General features: G+C 44.0%; 2 protein-coding genes across 2 annotated transcripts in view; both read left to right on the top strand.

The window, feature by feature from the left end:
• Positions 1 to 25,215, top strand: part of LOC141271937 (uncharacterized) — a 223,119-nt gene that overhangs the window by 84,049 nt on the left and 113,855 nt on the right. The window lies entirely within an intron of this gene.
• LOC141271932 (uncharacterized) overlaps positions 1,120 to 25,215 on the top strand; it is a 40,795-nt gene continuing 16,699 nt past the window's right edge. Inside the window, exon 1 of the mRNA XM_073682182.1 lies at positions 1,120 to 1,213. Within this exon, the coding sequence (XP_073538283.1) occupies positions 1,188 to 1,213 (26 nt within the window). The 5' untranslated portion in view covers positions 1,120 to 1,187. The remainder of the gene's footprint in view (positions 1,214 to 25,215) is intronic.

Below are 25,215 nucleotides of genomic sequence, written 5' to 3'. Positions count from 1 at the left end.
GAAACAATTGAATTCTCGCAGTGCACATTGCGTGCTTTGGGAGGATTCAGAACTCTGCAGTCACACAGAGTGACTGCAGACTTACAGTATCAATTTAAACCAGACATCCCCCTTAACAGTGATTTTGTTAAGGCCCCAATAGTCAATACAGGGATGTAGGGAACCATATCTCTTAATCATGAAGAAGACGCCGGCACCGGCAGTAGAAGAGGACTTAGAGATGAATCCTTTGGCTAAGTTTTCTTGGATGTATGCCAACATGGCACTAGCCTCTGGCAGGGATAGAGTATACACCCAACATGTCTAAATGCAACCATGGAAGGCCCAGAACAGAGTTTACCAATTTAGGTAGTACATAGAAAGGAAATCTTTCAGAATGCAGAGCTCCAATCAGCAACGTGACTGGCAGCATAGGCAGGATAGGCCAGGAGTTGTCCGTCAATGGAGGTAACAAAGGATGTTCTAGCTGTTGTGTAGGAAGCTCAACAACCAGATTCTGATGAATGATGTTGGCAGCGGAGCTGGAGTCTAAATGAGATGCCGCGGAGAGACAGAGACACACATGGCTCTGCTCCATAAACAAACACACAGCTCCATACACACACGCACAAGTCGTACACATGTGCAGCTTCGCACACACTGTACACACACGCCTCTGCTCTGCACACATTCTATACACACAAGGCTCCCCTCCGCACATGTCATACACATACGAGGCTCCTCTCTGTAAATACACGTGCAGCTCCGCTCCATAAACGGTGTACACACAGCTCTGCTCTGCACTGCACACGTTGTACTCACACGGCTCCACTCTATATACACACAGCTACTCTCTGTACACGTCATATGCACACAGCTCTGCTCCGTACATGTCGTACACAAATGGCACCGCTCTACATACATTGTACACACACGGCTCCACTCCGCACACGTCTTACACATGCAGCTCTGTTCCATAACCTACGTATGCACACGGTTCCGCACTGCACATGTTGTACACACGGCTTCGCTCCATACACTCGTGGCACTGCGTCATACACACAGCTCCACACGGCTCTACTATATCCAGCACCATGACAACCAGCACAGCAGAGTCCTGCATCCACTGAGGCCCCTGATCATGTGACCCCTGACTCCTCCCCTCCTGTGACCTCATCACAGGTCCTGTGCGCACAGAACAGCCATATATGTGGTGGCGGCTCTGCAGGTGGAGGTATGTGGAGATCCCCCATTACTGGGCCCAGGCGGCATTAACCCCTCCATTACCAGAAATAGGATCCTCCTTCCCCCAGTTCTGCCATGTGTATATAGATACCTCCCAACTTTCATATAAGATAAAGAGAGACAACAGAAAACTGCTGGGGACAGATTCATGATCAGGCCCACTAAAATGAGCTCCGTCAACTTTCTGTCAAGATGCCCATCATATTTCATACCTAAGTTCTTGTTTTCATAAGTCCACTCTCAGGCCGTCTCTTCAGTGTTTCTATCTGCTCTCAGGCCGTCTCCTCAGTGCTTCTCTCTGCTCTCAGGCCGTCTCCTCAGTGCTTCTCTCTGCTCTCAGGCCGTCTCCTCAGTGTTTCTCTCTGCTCTCAGGCCGTCTCCTCAGTGTTTCTCTCTGCTCTCAGGCCGTCTCCTCAGTGCTTCTCTCTGCTCTCAGGCCGTCTCTTCAGTGTTTCTCTCTGCTCTCAGGCCGTCTCTTCAGTGTTTCTCTCTGCTCTCAGGCCGTCTCTTCAGTGTTTCTCTCTGCTCTCAGGCCGTCTCCTCAGTGTTTCTCTCTGCTCTCAGGCCGTCTCCTCAGTGTTTCTCTCTGCTCTCAGGCCGTCTCTTCAGTGTTTCTCTCTGCTCTCAGGCCGTCTCCTCAGTGCTTCTCTCTGCTCTCAGGCCGTCTCCTCAGTGCTTCTCTCTGCCCTCAGGCCATCTCCTCAGTGTTTCTATCTGCTCTCAGGCCGTCTCCTCAGTGCTTCTCTCTGCTCTCAGGCCGTCTCTTCAGTGTTTCTATCTGCTCTCAGGCCGTCTCTTCAGTGTTTCTATCTGCTCTCAGGCCGTCTTCAGTGTTTCTATCTGCTCTCAGGCCATCTCTTCAGTGTTTCTCTCTGCTCTCAGGACGTCTCCTCAGTGCTTCTCTCTGCCCTCAGGCCGTCTCCTCAGTGTTCTTCTCTCTGCCCTCAGGCCGTCTCCTCAGTGTTCTTCTCACTGCCCTCAGGCCGTCTCCTCAGTGCTTCTCACTGCCCTCAGGCCGTCTCCTCAGTGCTTCTCTCTGCTCTCAGGACGTCTCCTCAGTGTTTCTCACTGCCCTCAGGCCGTCTCCTCAGTGCTTCTCACTGCCCTCAGGCCGTCTCCTCAGTGTTTCTCTCTGCTCTCAGGCCGCCTCCTCAGTGCTTCTCTCTGCCCTCAGGCTGTCTCCTCAGCTTCTCTCTGCCCTCAGGCCGTCTCCTCAGTGTTTCTCTCTGCTCTCAGGCCGTCTCCTCAGTGCTTCTCTCTGCTCTCAGGCCGTCTCCTCAGTGCTTCTCTCTGCTCTCAGGCCGTCTCCTCAGTGCTTCTCTCTGCTCTCAGGCCGTCTCCTCAGTGCTTCTCTCTGCTCTCAGGCCGTCTCCTCAGTGCTTCTCTCTGCTCTCAGGCCGTCTCCTCAGTGCTTCTCTCTGCTCTCAGGCCGTCTCCTCAGTGCTTCTCTCTGCTCTCAGGCCGTCTCCTCAGTGCTTCTCTCTGCTCTCAGGCCGTCTCCTCAGTGCTTCTCTCTGCTCTCAGGCCGTCTCCTCAGTGCTTCTCTCTGCTCTCAGGCCGTCTCCTCAGTGCTTCTCTCTGCTCTCAGGCCGTCTCCTCAGTGCTTCTCTCTGCTCTCAGGCCGTCTCCTCAGTGCTTCTCTCTGCTCTCAGGCCGTCTCCTCAGTGCTTCTCTCTGCTCTCAGGCCGTCTCCTCAGTGCTTCTCTCTGCTCTCAGGCCGTCTCCTCAGTGCTTCTCTCTGCTCTCAGGCCGTCTCCTCAGTGCTTCTCTCTGCTCTCAGGCCGTCTCCTCAGTGCTTCTCTCTGCTCTCAGGCAGTCTCCTCAGTGCTTCTCTCTGCTCTCAGGCCGTCTCCTCAGTGCTTTTCTCTGCCCTCAGGCCGTCTCCTCAGCTTCTCTCTGCCCTCAGGCGTCTCCTCAGTGTTTCTCTCTGCTCTCAGTCAGTCTCTTCAGTGCTTCTCTCTGCCCTCAGTCAGTCTCTTCAGTGCTTTTCTCTGCTCTCAGGCAGTCTCCTCAATTCTTCTCTCTGCTCTCAGGCCGTCTCCTCAGTGCTTCTCTCTGCTCTCAGGCCGTCTCCTCAGTGCTTCTCTCTGCCCTCAGGCCGTCTCCTCAGTGCTTCTCACTGCCCTCAGGCCTTCTCCTCAGTGCTTCTCACTGCCCTCAGGCCGTCTCCTCAGTGCTTCTCACTGCCCTCAGGCCGTCTCCTCAGTGCTTCTCACTGCCCTCAGGCCGTCTCCTCAGTGCTTCTCACTGCCCTCAGGCCGTCTCCTCAGTGCTTCTCACTGCCCTCAGGCCGTCTCCTCAGTGCTTCTCACTGCCCTCAGGCCGTCTCCTCAGTGCTTCTCACTGCCCTCAGGCCGTCTCCTCAGTGCTTCTCACTGCCCTCAGGCCGTCTCCTCAGTGCTTCTCACTGCCCTCAGGCCGTCTCCTCAGTGCTTCTCACTGCCCTCAGGCCGTCTCCTCAGTGCTTCTCACTGCCCTCAGGCCGTCTCCTCAGTGCTTCTCACTGCCCTCAGGCCGTCTCCTCAGTGCTTCTCACTGCCCTCAGGCCGTCTCCTCAGTGCTTCTCTCTGCCCTCAGGCCGTCTCCTCAGTGCTTCTCTCTGCCCTCAGGCCGTCTCCTCAGTGCTTCTCTCTGCCCTCAGGCCGTCTCTTCAATTCTTCTCTCTGCCCTCAGGCCGTCTCAGTGCCTCTCTACCCTCAGACCATATGTAGTCTATTTTTTGAAAAAGAGTTTGGTACGACTAATTTTCAAACAGCTGCATGGTCAATCAGAAATGTCCAACTCATTTTATTCCTCAATTTTATTATATTTAACTCCTGTGATGACCCAGGGTCTTCGGTGGGTGTAACACTACTCAGACTACACAGGGTAAGGGGAAAACAGCATGGCAATACTTTATTGAACCATAAAGCGGATAATAAACACACAGAACAGTCCCAATAAATACCCAAGCTGTCACCCTTCCTCTGGGATAGAACAGCTGCGACTTTGGAGACTTCCAGGTCCGAATACCTCAACCAGTGGCCCCCCGCTTCTGGCGGGCCCCCACAGAGAGAAGGTAGCAGCAAGCTTTGGAAGCTAGCAGTCCATTGAGGTACAAGACCAAGAGACCCGAGAGTCCCAACCTGGGTTCTCCGTGAGTTTCCATGGGGCCAGATGACCGGTGGGTCCCAATCTGGCTTTTCCAAACAACATCCATGGGGCCAGGAGACTTCTTCGTCCCAACCTGGTCTCCCCAAAATGTTTCCATGGTCTCTCTGATGGTTAATGGAGCAGATCCATATCTTTCCAGTCAGGGCCGTACCCTTAGGCTAGAATCATATAGAATTCAAATCTGTGTCTCTTTTGGTAATGCCATGCAATTCATCTGCTGTCCTGAAGGATGTCTCTCATTCACCTTGTAAAGTCTTTTGACTGCTTGATTCTGTCTCAAGTCTGACTGCTAAAAAAACACATGTCCCTTCTGATTCTCTGGGTTCAGCCCCTTGAATGGCAGAACTGCTCTCAACCTCCCCCCCTAAAAAGCTAAGTGCATTAGTGAAGGTATATCTTTCTCAGGTCGACCACATAATCTGGGTCTACATGTGAGACTCCCTGTGGTGAAGGCTCCGCCGGATCTTCTTCCAACACTTACACAATTGGCCTAGACTATTTTTGAACAATGGTTAGTGGCTCCTGAGATACTAATGAGATTAGTGGAATGCTGGACACAAGTTAAATTAGTGTACATGAACTGACAAGCAAGCAGAACATTAATAAAACACAGCCAGCAATCTCTAATAAAACACAATAAGGTATTTCTCTTGGTTTAAGAAATCTAATCGTCTGGCTTATTAAGATTTTACACTGTATCGTCACACCTTTTATAACCCTTTTATTTGGGATCTGGAGAGGATAATCAATGTAAAATTGTGATAATTGCGTCACTTTCAACTTTGACCTATTTTTTTTTTTGGACCAAATCGAATCTGCTTGAAACAAAAATCTGAAAATTACATGTTCCCAGATTACAAGCTGGTTGCTAGGCAGCACCTGAGGCTACAGAGTAAAGCATAGCATGTATTACCCATATCAGCGTACTCCCTGGTAAACTGGTAAACCAGATTACATGAGTGGTCATTTATAAAAGTTCACATTTATAGTAACACAGAGTGTATATAAATGGTATGTTATATGAAATCTTATGGCTAACCAAGTATGATCTATATATCACAGTTGAAACCAGAAGTTTACATACACTATATAAAAAGACACATATGCATGTTTTTCTCAATATCTGACATGAAATTAGAGTAAACCTTTCCCGTTTTAGGTCAATTAGGATTACCATAATTTTTAATATTTGCCAAATGCCAGAATAATGAGAGAGAATGTTTTAAGGCATTTTTATTACTTACTGCAAAGTCAAAAGTTAACATACATTTCATTAGTATTTGGTACCATTGCCCTTAAACTGAATGACTTGGGTTTAACCCCTTAACCCTCGAGGGTGGTTTGCACGTTAATGACCAGGCCAATTTTTACAATTCTGACCACTGTCACTTTATGAGGTAATTACTCTGGAACGCTTCAACGGATCCCCCTGATTCTGAGAAGGTTTTTTCGTGACATATTGTACTTCATGATTGTGGTAAAACTTCTTCAATATCACTTGCGTTTATTTGTGAAAAAATGGAAATTTGGCGAAAATTTTGAAAATTTTACAATTTTCAAAATTAGAATTTTTATGCCCTTAAATCAGAGAGATTTGTCACACAAAAGAGTTAATAAATAACATTTCCCACATGTCTACTTTACATCAGCACAATTTTGGAACCAAAATTTTTTTTTGTTCGGGAGCTATAAGGGTTAAAAGTTGACCAGCGATTTCTCATTTTTCCAACAAAATTTACAAAACCATTTTTTTAGGGACCACATCACATTTGAAGTCACTTTGAGAGGTCTTTATGATAGAAAATACCCAAAAGTGACACCATTCTAAAAACTGCACCCCTCAAGGTGCTCAAAACCACATTCAAGAACTTTATTAACCCTTCAGGTGCTTCACAGGAATTTTTGGAATGTGGAAGAAAAAAATGAACATTTAACTTTTTTCACAAAAATGTTACTTTAGACCCAATTTTTTTTATTTTCACAGGGGTAACAAGAAAAAATGGACCCCAAAATTTGTTGTGCAATTTCCCCTGGGCACGTAGATACCCCATATGTGGGGAAGAAACACTGTTTGGGCGCACGGCAGGGCTCGGAAGGGAAGGAATGCCATTTGACTTTTTGAATGTAAAATTTGCTTGAATAATTAGTGGACGCCATGTTGCGTTTGGAGAGCCCCTGTGTGCCCAAACATTGGAGCTCCCCCACAAGTGACCCCATTTTGGAAACTAGACCCCCCAAGGCACCTATCTAGATGCATAGTGAGCACTTGGAACCCCCAGGTGTTTCACAAATTGATTCATAAAAATGAAAAAGTTTTGTTTTTTTTCACTTTTTAATTTTTACGAATCAATTTGTGAAGCACCTGGGGGTTCCAAGTGCTCACTATGCATCTAGATAGGTGCCTTGGGGGGTCTAGTTTCCAAAATGGGGTCACTTGTTGGGGAGCTCCAATGTTTAGGCACGCAGGGACTCTCCAAACGCAACATGGCGTCCGCTAACAATTTCAGCCGATTTTCCATTTAATTTGTTAGCGGACACCATGTTGCGTTTGGAGAGCCCCTGATGTGCCTAAACAGTGGAGCTCCTCCACAAGTGACCCCATTTTAGAAACTATACCCCTCAAGGATTTTATTAAGGTGTATAGTGAACATTTTGAACCCAGAGGTATGACACAGAATTTGATAACATTAGGTCATCATATTGAATAAGTTGTCATTAGTCTTGAGCGCAAGTGCTCGCTACTTGAGTTTTCATCGGGTACTCAGGTATGCACCATGTACAGCGTGTGCTCGAGTGACATGCTCGAGTCCCTGCTCTGCATGTTTCACTTTAATTAGACACCCAAAAAAAAACATGCGGGGATCGCTCGTGCATGGAAGGCAATCCCCGCAAAGTTTTTTTGGCCGCGAAGCATATGGGGCGGAAACTCGAGCATGTCACTCAAATACCCACGATACTCAATGCATACCAGAGCACCCGATGCAAACTCAAGTAGCGAGCACTTGCGCTCAACACTAGTCGCCATATTGTCATCTTTTTTTCTTACTTTTGAAAAAAATCCCAACCCCATCACAACCCTAACCCTAGCCCAACCCTAACCCTAGCACAACCCTAACCTGAGAGTTTATTTTTTATGCCGTTCCTCGTGCGGTATAAGTAATTAGACGACTTTATTCTTCGGGTCAGTGTGATTACAGCAATACCAGAATCATATGGGGTTTTTATGACTGACAGCTGTCACACACTAAAAGACGCATTTTTTGTAAAATCTAGTTTTTGCATCGCCATATTTTGAGAGCTATAATTTTTCCAGATTTTGGCAGACAGTCATGTGACGGCTCGTTTTTTGCGGGATGAGTTGACCTTTTTATTGGTGCCATTTTCAGGCACGTGACATTTTTTGATCGCTTTCTATTCCGATTTTCGGGAGGCAGAATAAACAAAAAACAACAATTCAGGAATTGGTTTTTTTTTTAGTTATTCTGTTCCGCATGTGGTAAAATTGATAAGGCAGCTTTATTTTTCGGGTCAGTACGTTTACAGCGGTACCAAATTTATATCGTTTTTCTATGTTTTGCACTTTTACATAATAAAAGCAATTTTATAGAAAAAAATATTTTTTAGCATAGCTTTATTCTGAGGGCTATAACTTTTTTATTTTTCGGCTGATGGAGCTGTATGTCGGCTTGTTTTTTGCGGGACGAGATGGCGTTTTCAGCGGTACCATTTTTAGTTATGTTTGTCTTTTTGATCGCGTGTTATTCCATTTTTTGTTTGGCGGTATGGTGATAAAGCATTGTTTTTTGCTTCGTTTTTTATTTTTTATTTTTTACCATGTTCACTGAAGGGGTTAACTAGTGGGACAGTTTTATAGGTCAGATTGTTCCGGATGCGGCGATACCAAATATGTGTACTTTTATTGTTTTGTTTTGTTTTTTATAATAATATTTATTGATGGGTACATTATGTTTTTATTTTTGGTGGATTATTATTTTTTTTTTATATTTTTGCAATTTTTTTTTTTTTTTTTTTTCCTCTTTCTGATAGTTTTTATACTTTATTACTTTGTCCCACTATGGGACTTTCACTTTTCTTTCTCTGATCGCCTGCATGGCACAGGAATGCAGCACCATCCCTGTGCCATGCAGGCTGTCAGCGCTTGACAGGGAGAAGATTATTTGGAGATGCACTGCGCATATCCAAAAAATCTTCCTGCTGTCTGGTGACCCGGATGTTGTCATGACGACATCGGGTCGTCATGGCAACATCCTGGAAGCCACGGCAGACAGCGCTGGAAGAGGAGGTGAGTATCTGCGATCACCTCCCCTTGCCACCGCAATGCTGCGATCGACTTCGATCGCAGCATCGCGGGGGTTAATGTGCTGGGAGCGGTGCGTGACCGCTCCCTGCACATAGTACCGGTTGTCAGCTGTGACAATCAGCTGACACCCGGCGGCGATCGCGCCCGCACAGCCTGTGTGCGCGCGCGATCGCCATGACGTACTAATACGGGTCTGGCTCTTAAGTCCCAGGGCACAGACGCGTATTAGTACTTCAAATGATGTTAAGGGGTTAAGATATCCTTCCACAAGCTTCTCACAATAGTTTGTCGGAATTTGGGCCCATTCCTCCTGACCGAACTGGTGTAACTGATCCAGGTTTGTAGGTCGCCTTGGTCGCACCTGCCTTTTCAGCTTTGCCCATAAATTTTCAATAGGATTGAGATGAGGGCTTTCTGATGGCCACTCCAAAACATTAACTTTGTTATCCTTAAGCCACTTTGTTACCATTTGGCAGTATGCTTAACGTCATTGTCCATTTGGAAGACCCATTTCCACCCAAGTTTGAACTTCCTGGCTGATGTCTTGAGATGTTGCTTCGGTATTGCCACATAATCTTCTTTTGTCATGATGCTCTATTTTGATCTCATGATGCTCTGATTTTGATGATCTATTTTGTGAAGTGCACCAGTCCCTCCTGCAGCAAAACAACCTACAGTTGGGTTGATGTTCTTAGGCTTCCAAGCTTTTCCCTTTTTCCTCCAAACGTAACGATGGTCATTATGCCCAAAAAGTTTAATTTTAGTTTCACCAGACCACAGGACATATCTCCAAAAATTAAGGTCTTTGTTCCTGAGTGCATTTGCAAACATCAATATGGCTTTTTTATGTTTCTTTTGGAATAATGACTTCTTCCTGGCAGAGTGACCTTTCAGTCCATGTTGATACAGAGTACTCATTTCACTGTGGTTATTGACACAATCTTACCAGCTTCCGCCATCATCTTCATAAGGTCTTTTGCTTTTGTCCTTGGGTTGATAAGCACATGTCGGACCAAAGCACGTTCATCTCTAGGACACAGAACCCGTCTCTTTCGTGATCGGTATGATGGCTGGACATTCCCATCTTGTTTGTACTTGCGTAAAAATTGTTTGTACAGATGAACGAGGCACCTTCAGGTATCTTGAAATTATACCCACGGATGAGCCAGACTTGTGCAAGTCCACAATTCTCTTCCTGATATCTTAGCTGATTTCTTTAGACTTTCCCATGATGCTACACAAAGAAGCAGTGTGTTTCAGGTGTGCATTAAAATACTTCCACAGGTGTGTCTCTAATTAAATGAAGGTCTTTATTATTAAGGGAAAAAGAAATCCAAACCTACAGGGCCCTGTGTGAAAAAGTGATACCCCCCTTAAAACATAAATTAACTGTGGTTTATCACATCTTTGGGAAGCTGAGTTCAATTTCCCTAGCCACACACAGGCCTGATTACTGTCACAACTGTTTTCAATCAAGAAATCACTTAAATATGACCTGCCTGACAAAGTGAAGTAGACCAAAAGATCCTCAAAAGCTAGACATCATGATGCGATCCAAAGACATTCAGGGACAAATGAGAAACAAAGTAATTGAGATCTATCAGTCTGGAAAAGGTTATAAAGCCATTTCTAAAGCTTTGGGACTCCAACTAACCACAGTGAGATCCATTATCCACAAATAGCTAAAACATGGAACAGTGGTGAACCTTCCCAGGAGTGGCGGCCGTCCAAAATTACACCAAGAGCGCAGCGATGACTCATCCAAGAGGTCACAAAAGACCCCACAACCACATCCAAAGAACTGCAGGCCTCACTTGCCTCAGTTAAGGTCAGTGTTCATAACTCCACCACAAAAAAAAGAGACTGGGCAAAAATGGCATGCATGGCAGAGTTCCAAGACGAAAACCACCACTGAGAAAAAAAGACCATAAAGTCTCGTCTCAGTTTTGCCAGAAAACATCTTGATGATCGCCAAGACTTTTTGGAGAATTCTCTGTGGACTGACGAGACAAAAGTTGAACTTTTTGGAAGGTGTGTGTCCCATTACATCTGGTGTATAAGTAACCCAGCATTTTGGGAAAGGAACGTCATACCAACAGTAAAAGATGGTGGTGGTAGTGTGTTGGTATAGGTATGTTTTGCTGCTTCAGTACCTGGAAGACTTGCTGTGGTAAATTGAACCATGAATTCTGCTGTCTATCAAAAAATCCTGAAGAAGAATGTCCAACCATCTGTTCGTGACCTCAAGCTAAAGATCACTTGGGATATGCAGCAGGACAATGACAGGACAGCACACCAGAACACACCAGACAACACACCAGAAAGTCCACTTCTGAATGGCTTAAGAAAAACAAAATTAAGACTTTGGAGTGGCCTAGTCAAAGTCCTGACCTTAATCCGATTGAGATGCTCTGACATGACCTTAAAAAGGCGGTCCACGCTCGGAAACCCTCCAATGTGGCTGAATTACAGCAATTTTGCAAAGATGAGTGGGCTATAATTCCTCCAGAGCGTTGTAAAAGACTCATTGCCAGTTATCGCAAGCACTTAATTGCAGATGTTGCTGATAAGGGTGGCCAACCAGTTATTAGGTTTAGAGGGCTATCAATTTTTCTCACAGTGCCCTGTAGGTTTGGATTTCTTTTTCCCTTAATAATAAAGACCTTCATTTAAAAACTGCATTCTGTGCTTACTTGTGTTATCTTTGTATAATATTTAACTCCTTAGTGACAGAGCCAATTTATGTCCTTAATGACCAAGCCAAATTTTGCAATTCTGACCACTGTAACTTTTTGAGGTAATAACTCTCGAACGCTTAAACAGATCCCACTGATTCTGAGATTGTTTTTTTCATGACATGTTGTACTTCACGATAGTGGTAAAATTTATTCGATATAACTTGCGTTTATTTGTGTAAAAAGCATAAATTTGGCAAAAATTTTCAAAAATTTAGCAATTTTCAAACTTTGAATTTTTATGCCCTTAAATCAGAGAGATAAGTCACACAAAATAGTTAATAAATAACATTTCCCACATGTCTACTTTACATCAGCGCAATTTTTACAACAAAATTTTTTTATGTTAGGAAGTTATAAGGGTTAAAAGTTGACCAGTGATTTCTAATTTTTACAACAAAATTTATAAAACCATTTTTTTAGGGACCGCATCACATTTGAAGTTACTTTGAGGGGTCTATATGACAGAAAATCTCCAAAATTAACACCATTCTAAAAACTACACCCCTCAAGGTGCTCAAAACCACACTCAAGAAGTTGATTAACACTTCACGTTCTTCACGGGAACTGAAGAAACGTGGAAGGAAAAAATGAACATTTAACTTTTTTCACACAAATTTTACTTCAGATCCCACAATTTTTATTTTCACAAGGGTAACAAAAGAAAATTGGCCACAAAATTTGTTGTGCAATTTCTCCTGAGTACGCCAATACCCTATATGTGGGGGAAAACCACTGTTTGGGAGCACGGCAGGGCTCGGAAGTAACTTTTTGAATGAAAAATTTGCTTGAATAATTAGCGAACGCCATGTCGTGTTTGGGGAGCCCCTGATGTGCATAAACAGTGAAAACCTCTCCACAAGTGACACAATTTTGGAAACTAGACCCCTCAAATAACTTATCTAGATGTGATATAACATTGACCCGTAAAAATACAATTTTCACATTTTTCCCACAAAAATGTTTTTCAGCCCCAAATTTTGCATTTTCATAAGGATAACAGGAGAAATTGCACCATACCATTTGTTGTGCAATTTCTCCTGAGTATGCAGATACCCCATATGTGGGGAAAAAAAGCAGGGTTCAGAAGGGAAGGAGCACTGTGTGACTTTTTGAAAGCAAAATTGGCTGGAATCGAGAGCGGGTGCTATGTCGTGTATGGAGAGCCCCTGATGTGCCTAAACAGTAGAACGCCCAAAAGTGACCCCATTTTGGAGACTTCACCCCCTCAAGGATTTTATCAGCGGGTATAGTGAACATTTTGAACCCAAAGGTACGACACAGAATTTTATAGCATTAGGTCATCATATTGAATATGTTGTCATTAATCTTGAGTGCAAATGCTCACTACTTAAGTTTGCATTAGGTGCTTGGGTATGCACCAAGTATCGCGGATGCTCGAGTCCCCGTCCCACATGGTTCACGGTGTTAGACACCCAAAAAAACATGCGGGGATTGGCAAGCAATCCCCATGTGCTTTATACAAACAAAACATGCGGAGCTAGGACTTGAGCATGTCACTCGAGCACACGCAATACTCGGTGCATACCCGAGCACCCGATGCAAACTCAAGTAGTGATTGCTTGCGCTCAACACTAGTCGCCATATCGTCATTTTTTTTTCTTTACTTTTGAAAAAATCCCACCCCAACACATCCCTAACCCCAATCCTAACTGTAAACCTAGCCCCAACACAACCCTGACACAACCCTAATCCTAACAAAACCATCACCCTAATCCTAACCGTAACCCTAGCACAACCCTAATCCTAACCCTAACTGCAAAGAATGGAAAAAAATATATTTTTTATTTTATCATTTTTATCTAACTAAGGGGGAGACCAAGGGGATTTGATTTATTTATTTTTTCTTTTGATCACTGTGATAAACCCTATCACAGTGATCAAAAGGAACCAATGGGAAACATTCCCTATTGTTGCCGGGCACTGGCCGGCAGAGCTCGGCAGGCACACTTCGCATGGGCCCGCCATTTTATTTCTGCACAAGGAGGAGGAGGGCTGGGGGATCGAGGATCCAGTACTTAAGGTACCGTGGGGGGCTCGGGGGAGCTTATTGCTGAAGACAAAATGTTGCATACTTTGACTTGGAATCAATAACTTTTCTTTCTCTGAAAGAAGTGCTGCCTTTTTTATATTTTTGTACTTTGACATCCGATGGTCTCCCGCATTTTGTGGATTAATGCTGTTTTGCTATTTTTCTGTTTATATTCTTATACATTTACTGTACACTGAGCAGTTATTTGTAGGGATAGATATACAGTGGGGGAAATAAGTATTTGATCCCTTGCTGTTTTTGTAAGTTTGCCCACTGACAAAGACATGAACAGTCTATAATTTTAAGGGTAGGTTAATTTTAATATTGAGAGAGAGAATATCCCAAAATAAACCAAGAAAATCACTTTGTATAAATTAGATAAATTTATTTGCATTTTGCAGTGAGAAATAAGTATTTGATCCCCTACAAACCATTATGAGTTCTGGCTCCTACAGACCAGTTACACGCTCCTAATCAACTCATTACTTGCATTAAAGACAGCTGTCTTACTTAGTCACCTGTATAAAAGACTCCTGTCCACAGTCTCAATTAATCAGTCAGACTCTAACCTCTACAACATGGGCAAGACCAAAGAGCTTTCTAAGGATGTTAGGTACAAGATCATAAACCTGCACAAAGCTGCAATGGGCTACAAAGTAAGACGCTGGGTTAGAAGGAGACAACTGTTGGTGCAATAGTAAGAAAATGGAAGAAATACAAAATGACTGTTAATCGACATCGATCTGGGGCACCATGTAAAATCTCACCTCGTGGGGTATCCTTGATCATGAGGAAGGTGAGAGATCAGCCTAAAACTACACGGGGGAAACTTGTTAATGATCTCAAGGCAGCTGGGACCATAGTCCCCAAGAAAACCATTGGTAGCACATTACGCCTTAAAGGTTTAAAATCCTGCAGTGCCCGCAAGGTCCCCCTGCTCAAGAAGGCACATATGCACGCCCGTCTGAAGTTTGCCAATGAACACCTGGATTATTCTGTGAGTTATTGGGAGAAGGTGCTATGGTCAGATGAGACAAAAATTTAGCTCTTTGGCATTAACTCAACTCGCCGTATTTGGAGGAAGAAAAGGGATGAGTACAACCGTAAGAACATCGTCCAAACCATGAAGCATGGTGGCAGAATCATACTTTGGGGGTGCTTTTCTGCAAAAGGGACATGACGACTGCACCGTACTGAAGGAAAGATGGATGGGGTCATGTATCGCGAGATTTTGGCCAACCACCTCCTTCCCTCAGTAAGCGCATTGAAGATGGGTCGTGGCTGGGTCTTCCAGGAAGACAATGACCCAAAACATACAGCCAAGGCAACAAAGGAGTGGCTCAAAAAGAAGCACAGTAAGGTCATGGAGTGACCTAGCCTGTCTCCAGACCTTAATCCCATAGAAAACTTATGGAGGAAGTTGAAGCTCCGAGTTGCCAAGCGACAGCCTCAAAATCGTAATGATTTAGAGATAATCTGCAAAGAGAAGTGGACCAAAATTCCTCCCGACATGTGTGCAACCCTCGTCATCAACTACAAAAAACGTCTGACTGCTGTGCTTGCCAACAAGGGTTTTGCCACCAAGTATTAAGTGTTGTTTGCCAGAGGGATCAAATACTTATTTCTCACTGCAAAATGCATAAAAATGTATCTAATTTATACAATGTGATTTTCTTGATTTTTTTTTGGGGGGGGATATTCTATCTCTCAATGCTAAAATTAACCTACCCTTAAAATTATAGACTGTTCATGTCTTTGTCAGTGGGAAAACTTACAAAAACAGCAAGGGATCAAATACTTAATCCCCCCACTGTATATTAATATCCCTACAATTTATTGTGCAGTGTTAGTATTGGTAGCATAGATCAGCATATAAAGTAGAGGTACAATCACAGTGCTGATCAGGACGCACACTGACTGCTCAGCGCTGGACTTGTAGAGGGATTTGGTTGGTTTACGCCCTGACTGGCACTGTGCCAATACTGTATAGCTCAGCACTACTGACAGGAATAAATGGTGTCTACTGACAGGAATAAGCTGTTCCATTCCATGGGGTTAGAGACTGACTAAGGCCGGGGTCACATGAGCATATAACACAGCCGAGTGCTATGCGATAAAACATCACATAGCACTCGGACCAGTGTTATTTTATTGGGCAGTGCACATCTGCGATTATTTTCAAATGCCGATTCGGCATGAGAGAGCAATCGCAGCATGCTGCGATTGGCAGCGTGACTCGGTTCACATGCACCAATACAAGTCTATGGGTGCATGTGAAACCTCGGACTGCACTCGGATGTCATCCTAGCGTAGCCCGATATACACTGAGACAGGCCATGGAGGAGATGGAGAATTATTTTCTCCGTCTCCTCCACACCTGTGCTGTGATTCTCTCATGCAAGTGGATCAGAGCACAGTGCACTGACACTCAGCTCACGCTCGCAGCAGAGCTGGAGCCGAGTGTCATTAGCATATCGCATCCAATGCTATATGCTTGTGTGATTCCAGTCTTATGCATTGACTGCTGCAATACTATGAGCACTCAGTGCTGTACTGATAGAGGGAATCCGTCTACCAGCCCAGTACTGATTAGTGTAACAAGGGCTGAGCATTGCTCAACATATGCAGTGTTAGGGGGCCGGGTGGTGGAACCTCTGTGCTGTGATACAAGGAGGGACCAGAGGGGCGTAACTAAGTGCCTACCCGGACCGACCCTGGCTACATGGTGGCTTAGTCGACTCCGTGAACCAAGGAACCAAGGAGGGACCGGGAATGTGGAACCGGTGCCACTCTGGGACCAACCTTGTGTGGTAGCAGACGACTCCCACGGGACTGATGGCCGAAGCCGACAGGCACGGCAGATGAGCACGGCTGGTAGGCAGGCAATGCAGGTAGGCAGGCAGGCTTGGCTAACAGACTGACAAGTGGGCACGGCTGATAGACAGACTGGTGGGCAGCACTGGGACCTGAGGGCTGGAGAGTGTGTTTAGCACAGGGATCGGCGTCTCTGCCAGGCAGGAGGCAGAGATGCCAACGCTACATGCAGAATAGGTGCACAGTGCTGGTTAGGGTGCTAACTGAATAACCGCTGTGCTAATGAAGACTTCTCAGTGCTGGGCTTGTGGAGGGATTCCCTGAGATAATCTCTCTACCAGTCCAATGCTGAGTGCTTATTATCGACACAGCAGTTAGTCTGGACCCTGGTCGGCACTGTGATAGCGCTAAAACTGTATATGTCACAGTGCCGGCCGGAGCACAGACTGACTGACTGGGCTTGTAAAGGGATTTTTCCATGGAAATCTGTCTATAAGTCCAATGCTGAGCACTACTCACAACAACAATTAACAATGATAGAATGGCAGGGATTTGGCAGGTGAGTATTGTCTTTTTTTTAATTAGCATTTTATATTTTTTCCTGCTACTAGTTTTTTTAACCCTTTCCTACATATGACTTACAGTTACCTCATATGTCGGGTCCTTGACTTTGATGCAGACTTGCAAGTCGAGCCTGCATATTTCCCTTCAGATGATGGCCTCAGCCATCATCTGCCTCTACCACTTATGGGTTGAGCAGAGCTGGCATTTATGAGTCTGTGATTTTACACTGCTACAGTGGGGAAAAAAAGTATTTAGTCAGCCACCAATTGTGCAAGTTCTCCCACTTAAAAAGATGAGAGAGGCCTGAAATTGAGATTGAGAGACCAAATGAGAATACAAATCCTGAAAATAACATTGTCTGATTTGGAAAGAATTTTTTTTCAAATTTTGGTGGAAAATAAGTATTTGGTCAATTACAAAAGTTCATCTCAATACTTTGTTATATATCCTTTGTTGGCAATGACAGAGGTCAAACGTTTTCTGTAAGTCTTCACAAGGTTTGCACACACTGTTGCTGGTATGTTGGCCCATTCCTCTATGCAGATCTCCTCTAGAGCAGTGATGTTTTGGGGCTGTTGCTGGGCAACACAGACTTTCAACTCTCTCCAAAGGTTTTCTATAGGGTTTAAATCTGGAGAATGGCTAGGCCACTCCAGGACCTTTAAATGCTTCTTATGAAGCCACTCCTTCATTGCCCTGGCGGTGTGCTTGGGATCATTGTCATGCTGAAAGACCCAGCCACATTTCATCTTCAATGCCCTTGCTGATGGAAAGAGTTTTACACTCAAAATCTCACGATACATGGCCCCTTTCATGTACACGGATCAGTCGTCCAGGTCCCTTGGCAGAGAAACAGCCCCAAAGCATGATGTTGCCACCCCAATGCTTCACAGTTGGTATGGTGTTCTTTGATGCAACTCAGCATTCTTTCTCCTCCAAACACGATGAGTTGTGTTTCTACCAAACAGTTCTACTTTGGTTTCATCTGACCATATGACATTCTCCCAATACTCTTCTGGATCATCCAAATGCTCTCTAGCAAACTTCAGATGGGCCCGGACATGTAATGGCTTAAGCACGGGGACACGTCTGACACAGCAGGATCGGAGTCCCTGGTGGCGTAGTGTGTTACTGATGGTAGTCTGTGTAATGTTGGTCCCAGCTCTCTGCAGGTCATTCACTAGATCCCCTTGTGTGGTTCTGGGATTTTTGCTCATCGTTCTTGAGATCATTTTGACCCCACGGGTTGAGATCTTGTGTGGAGACCCAGATCGAGGGAGATTATCAGTGGTCTTGTATGTCTTCCATTTTCTAATTATTGCTCCCACAGTTGATTTCTTCACACCAAGCTGCTTGCCTATTGCAGATTCAGTCTTCCCAGTCTGGTGCAGGGCTACAATTTTGTTTCTCATGTACTTCGACAGCTCTTTTGTCTTCACCATAGTGGAGTTTGGAGTGTGACTGTTTGAGGTTGCGGACAGGTGTCTTTTATACTGATAACAAGTTCAAACAGGTGCCAGTACTACAGGTAATGAGTGGAGGACTTAAAAAAGAAGTTACAGGTCTGTGAGAGACAGAAATCTTGCTTGTTTGTAATTGACCAAATACTTATTTTCCACCAAAATTTGAAAAACAATTTCTTTCCAAATCAGACAATGTGATTTTCAGGATTTGTTTTCTCATGTTGTCTCTCATAGTTGAGGTCTACCTATGATGTCAATTACAGGCCTCTCTCATCTTTTTAAGTGGGAGAACTTGCAAAATTGGTAGCTGACTAAATACTTTTTTTTCCGACTGTATGTGTATTACATGTGATCGAATGATCGCAGCTTCAAGTCCTCTAAGGACAAATACTGTAAAAAGTGGGGGAAAAAGTGTTTTTAAAAATATGACAAAAATACAAAAATTCAAATCATGCTTTTGCCCCATTAAAAATAAAGCAAAAAAAATTCCACATATTTAGTATTGCTGCGTTATTAAAAGTCCAATCTATCAAAATGTAAAATAGATTAATGCAATCAGTAAATGTGTAACAGAAAAAAAAATAAACACAGGAATTAATTTTTTTTGGCCACCTCAACATTTGCAATAAAATGTAATAGGAGGCGATCAAAACATTGTATGTACCCCAAAATGGTATCAGTAACAGTATCATTTCAGAATCTATTTAAGGCTATGTGCCCACGTTGCATAAATGAAGCAGAAAATTTCTGCTTCATTTCTGCAAGTCCTCTCCCGGAAAAACGCATGCGGAATTCCGCACGCGTTTATCGCGCATTTTTCGCGCGTTTATCACGCGTTTTCCACATGCGGAATTGCCTTGCGTTTTTTATGCATTGGACAAAGGCAATTCTGCTTGCGGAAACGCAAAATTAATTGACATGCTGCGGATTTTTGAACGCAGCATAAACGCTGCGGAAAAATCCGCAGCATGTGCATAGAACTTGCGGAATCCCATTGGGGACCATGGGGTGCGAGTTACCAAGCGTTTTACAAGCGTTTCCGCTGCGGAAATTCCGCATCAAAAACGCTACGTGGGCACACAGCCTTACAACAAATAAAAAAAACTACATGTTTGGTATCTGCGTACTCATACTGACCTGGACAACTGGACAATCATATAGCCAGGTTAATTTTTCCATAAAGTGAACATGGTAAATAAAAAACCCAAGAAACATTTGTGGAATTGCATTTTTTTCTGCAATTTCAAGGCACTTGGATTTTTTTCACATTTTAAAATGGATGGATGGTACAATTCGTCCCGCAAAAAAACAGCCCTCATATGACTATGTGGATGGAAAAGTAAAAAAGTTATGACTCTTGTAAGAAAAGGGGGAAAAAACGAAAAAACAAAACAAAACAGAAAATAGCCGTGTCATGAAGGGGTCAAATCCTGGGCAACTTTTTCAATAAATGCCACAAATAGTGCACACATAGAAATAAATGTACAGTGTATTTTTATTTATAGATTGATTAACGTGGCTGAATCTGTATTTATTGAGATTACATACAGTAGGTACGGAAAGTATTCAGACCCCTTTAAATGTTTCACTCTTTGTTTCATTGCAGCCATTTAGTAAATTCTAAAAAAGTTCCTTTTTTCTCATTACAGTACACTCTGCACTCCATCTTGACTGAAAAAAAAACAAATGTAGAAATTTTTGCAAATTTATTAAAAAAGAAAAACTGAAATATCACATAGTCATAAGTATTCAGACCCTTTGCTCAGACAGTCATATTTAAGTCACATGCTGTCCATTTCCTTGTGATCCTCCTTGAGATGGTTCTACTCCTTCATTGGAGTCCAGCTGTGCTTAATTAAACACATTCCCAAGAAGGCTCATGACTGTACTAGCTCAAAAGGGTGCTTCTACTCAATACTGAGCAAAGGGTCTGAATACTTATGACAATGTGATATTTCAGTTTTCGTTTTTACTAAATTTGCAAAAATTTATACATTTCTGTTTTTTTTTCAGTCAAGATGGGGTGCAGAGTGTACTTTATTGAGAAAAAAATGAACTTTTTAGAATTTACCAAATGGTTGCAATGAAACAAAGAGTGAAAAATTTAAAGGGGTCTGAATACTTTCCGTACCCACTGTATAGAGAAATACGCACATACATAAATATATATATGTCTCTATCTATATGTGTGTGTGTGTGTGTGTGTATAGATATTTATTGATTACATCTGCATTTGACTCGCCCCCTGGGCCTGTGCTGGGAACCCGGAACCGGGCCTGTTGTAGGATGCTGGGGGTTGTAGTCTCCGTGTGGCGGTGACCCGGTCCGTGGCTCAGGGTGGTCAAACCAGTGGCAGTCTATTGGTATTGTAATTGTCCGACTACGCCACCCGTGGATTGCGGTCAGTGGGGACCGCCGCTGCGCTGCAGACCGCTGAGGCTGATGTTATATGCGCAGCCAAGAATGGGATAACTCCCCACGGGAGAAGTATTGTCTCAGGGCAGCTAGAGTGCATGATGGTAGTGATGGTGTGGGCGTCCCAGTACTAATGGTGCTGGTGCGGCGATGAAACACAGAGACGTGTGGTTGCAGTTCAGGGTCTTTACTGATGTTATAAGGCAGACCCTCCCGGGAGTACTGGCTAGTATAAGGGGCCTGGTCAGTCTGTGAGCAAGCAGGAGTTCCCCTGGCCAGGTGGAGTTGTAGGCCTCCCCGTCTGTCTGCACTCTTCCTGGCTACCTTGCTGTAAGCGGTTACAAGTAGCCCACGTCCCTGAGTATACCGTGTGGTGCTCACCCGTATGGCTGGTGACTTGGGGCCTTCTGTTAGCCTCCGCTCCTGGATGGCGGCGCTGGTCCCTTCTTTGTGACTGAGCCTCCGGGCTTCTATGGCCAGAGGACCTGGAATCCCCTGCCGGCTGGTTTCTGCTGCTGGGTGTATATCAGTCCCCACAGCCTCGGACTCCGGTGTCCGGTTACTAAGTTACTCTGCCAGGGCGAGCTATATCTCTGCTTCCAGGCCCTAGTCTTCTGCTCCTGCTCCTACAGAACTTCTAGTTCTTGCTTTCCCTGTGTCTGCTGTCCTCCAGACCAGACTGCGTCTCTGTCTGAGACTTCACTCCCTAATCCCGCCCCAGACCCAGTTTATAAGGGCAGATTCCTCCCCTCCCAGGTCTGGGTGGGCCGTGTTGCATGCTTAGGGCTCCTGACCAGAGAAACCTCCCACTTGCTCTCAGACATAATATTTCTATTACTGTGGCAACCAGACCCCTGGGGTGCCACACATTTATTAATATATATATTAATAAATGCAGATGTAATCAATAAATATCTATACACAATGTCTTTGTGTACAGTATATACTATTCTGAAAGTGCACAGCTATTAATTAGTGCAGCACAGCAGAGCTAATAACTTCTGTAGTGTTCTGCTCTACTCATTGCTGGTATATCTTGCAGGGACCTACATAACACATACTGCATCCATACAACACATCCTCCTCTTCTGCAAGTCTCAGCCTGCCCTGGGGACAGATAGCAGCTCTTTCAGCACATAACTCACTTTCCTTGATGCTAGGCATCATGGGAGAGTGATGTCAGCAGAGCAGGGCACAGGGGGATTCCCTTGGCTGGAGGGGACTTCAGTAGCTCCTTCTGTTTGATAGTTCCCTCCTGCTCCACAGGCAGTGAGGTCTGAGCCTAGAATTCCTTTTACTCAAACAAGTGTGTTTTTTGAATTAAAGGACAATTCAAATTAATATTATTTATACATTAACCCCTTTACAACCCAAGGTGGTTTTCACTTTAATGACCAGGCCAATTTTTACAATTCTGACCACTGTCACTTTATGAGGTAATTACTCTGGAACGCTTCAACGGATCCCCCTGATTCTGAGACTGTTTTTTCGTGACATATTGTACTTCATGATAGTGGTAAAATTTCTTCGATATCACTTGCGTTTATTTGTGAAAAAAAAACGGAAATTTGGTGAAAATTTTGCAATTTTCAAAATTTGAATTTTCATGCCCTTAAATCAGAGAGATATGTCACACAAAAGAGTTAATAAATAACATTTCCCACATGTCTACTTTACATCAGCACAATTTTGGAACCAAAATTTTTTTTGTTAGGGAGCTATAAGGGTTAAAAGTTGACCAGCGATTTCTCATTTTTCCAACAAAATTTACAAAACCATTTTTTTAGGGACCACATCACATTTGAAGTCACTTTGAGAGGTCTTTATGACAGAAAATACCCAAAAGTGACACCATTCTAAAAACTGCACCCCTCAAGGTGCTCAAAACCACATTCAAGAACTTTATTAACCCTTTAGGTGCTTCACAGGAATTTTTGGAATGTGGAAGAAAAAAATGAACATTTAACTTTTTTCACAAAAATGTTACTTTAGACCCAATTTTTTTTATTTTCGCAGGGGTAACAGGAAAAAATGGACCCCAAAATTTGTTGTGCAATTTCCCCTGGGCATGCAGATACCCCATATGTGGGGAAAAACCACTGTTTGGGCGCACGGCAGGGCTCGGAAGGGAAGGAGCGCCATTTGACTTTTTGATTGTAAAATTTGCTTGCATAATTAGCGGACGCCATGTTGCATTTGGAGAGCCCCTGATGCGCCTAAACAGTGGAGCTCCCCCACAAGTGACCCCATTTTGGAAACTATACACCTCAAGGATTTTATTAAGGGGTATAGCGAACATTTTGAACCCAGAGGTACGACACAGAATTTGATAACATTAGGTCATCATATTGAATACGTTGTCATTACTCTTGAGCGCAAGTGCTCGCTACTTGAGTTTGCATCGGGTACTCAGGTATGCACCATGTATCACGGGTGCTCAAGTGAAATGCTCGAGTCCCCGCCCGCATGTTTCACGGTTATTAGACACCACCAAAAAAACATGCGGGGATCGCTCGTGCATGGCAGGCAATCCCCGCGAGGTTTTTTTGGCCGCGAAGCATATGGGGCGGAGACTCGAGCACCCGCGATACTCAGTGCATACCCGAGCACCCGATGCAAACTCAAGTAGCGAGCACTTGCGCTCAACACTAGTCGCCATATCGTCATCTTTTTTTTTTTTTTTTTTTTTACATTGGAAAAAAAAAACAACCCCAACCCTAACATTAGCACAACCCCAACCCCAGCCCTAGCGTTTATTTTTTACGCCGTTCCTCATAAGTGATGAGATTACTTTATTCTTCGGGTCGGTGCGATTACAGCGATACCAGAATCATATCGGGTTTTTATGATTGACAGCTGTCACACACTAAAAGACACATATTTTGTAAAATCTAGTTTTTGCATTGCCATATTTTGGCCGACAGAGTCATGCGATGGCTTGTTTTTTGCGGGATGAGTTGACGTTTTTATTGGTGCCATTTTCAGGCACGTGACATTTTTTGATCACTTTCTATTCCTATTTTTGGGAGGCAGAATAAACAAAAACCAACAATTCAGGAATTGTGTTTTTTTACATTTTTTCATTCTGCTCCGGGTGTGGTAAAATTGATAAGGTAGCTTTATTCTTCGGGTCAGTACGTTTACAGTGGTACCACATTTATATAGTTTTTCTATGTTTTGGCGCTTTTACACAGTAAAAGCTATTTTATAGAAAAAAATATTTTTTTGCATCGCTTTATTCTGAGAGCTCTAACTTTTTGATTTTTCGGCTGATGGAGCTGTATGTCGGCTTGTTTTTTGCGGGACGAGATGACGTTTTCAGCGGTACCATTTTTATTTATATTCATCTTTTTGATCGCGTGTTATTCCATTTTTTGTTTGGCGGTATGATGATAAAGCATTGTTTTTTGCTTTTTTTTTTTTTTTTTTTACCGTGTTCACTGAAGGGGTTAGCTAGTGGAACAGTTTTCTAGGTCAGGTCGTTACGGACGCGGCGATACCAAATATGTGTACTTTTATTGTTTTTTTTTTCATAATAATATTTATTGTTGGGTACATTATATTTTTAGTGGATTATTTTTTTTTTTATATTTTTACTTTTTTTTTTTTTTTTTTCACTTTTAGACAGTTTTTTTACTTTGTCCCACTATGGGACTTTCACTTTTTTTATTCTGATCGCCTGCATGGCACAGGAATGCAGCACCATCCCTGTGCCATGCAGGCTGTCAGCGCTGGACAGGGAGAAGATAGTTTGGAGATGCACTGCGCATGTCCAAACAATCTTCCTGCTGTTTGGTGACCCGGATGTTGTCATGACGACATCGAGTCGTCATGGCAACACCCGGGAAGCCGCGGCCGACAGCGCTGGAAGCCGAAAGAGGAGGTGAGTATACCGATCACCACCCCTTGCCTCCGCAATGCTGCGATCGACTTCGATCGCAGCATTGCGGAGGTTAATGTGCTGGGAGCGGTGCAGGACCGCTCCCTGCACATTGTATCGGGTGTCAGCTGTGACAATCAGCTGACACCCGGCGGCGATCGCGCCCGCACAGCCTGTGTGCGCGCGCGATCGCCATGACGTACTAATACGGGTCAGGCTCTTAAAGCCCAGGGCACAGACGCGTATTAGTACGTCATGGGCTTTAAAGGGGTTAAACAGTCACAAAAATACACACCAGTACTTGAGAAATGATTCTGTGCATGATCCTGGTATATTGCCTTCTCATTTCTGTTCAGGCTGCTATGTGTGAACACAGCAGATCCCCACACTATTGAGCTCATTTAACCTCACTCTTTGAACTTAGTAGTGAAGGAAACTCCATCTCAGAGCGTCCTTCTGTTGCAGCTCGGCTCATTCTTTTGTTTCTCCGTTTTCTGTACCTCAGATAGTGAAGTGTGAACAAACTATGATTTTAGCTCAAATAAATGTTTTTAGTGAATTTTATTATAATTTAATTAAATAAAATTAACATA

Source organism: Phyllobates terribilis, unplaced genomic scaffold (genome assembly GCF_046119375.1).
Source record: "Phyllobates terribilis strain yellow unplaced genomic scaffold, ASM4611937v1 Scaffold_5__5_contigs__length_657084704, whole genome shotgun sequence".
Taxonomy (NCBI): domain Eukaryota; kingdom Metazoa; phylum Chordata; class Amphibia; order Anura; family Dendrobatidae; genus Phyllobates; species Phyllobates terribilis.
The sequence above is the reverse complement of the archived record's forward strand: the minus strand, read 5'-3'. Positions and strand labels throughout refer to the sequence as shown.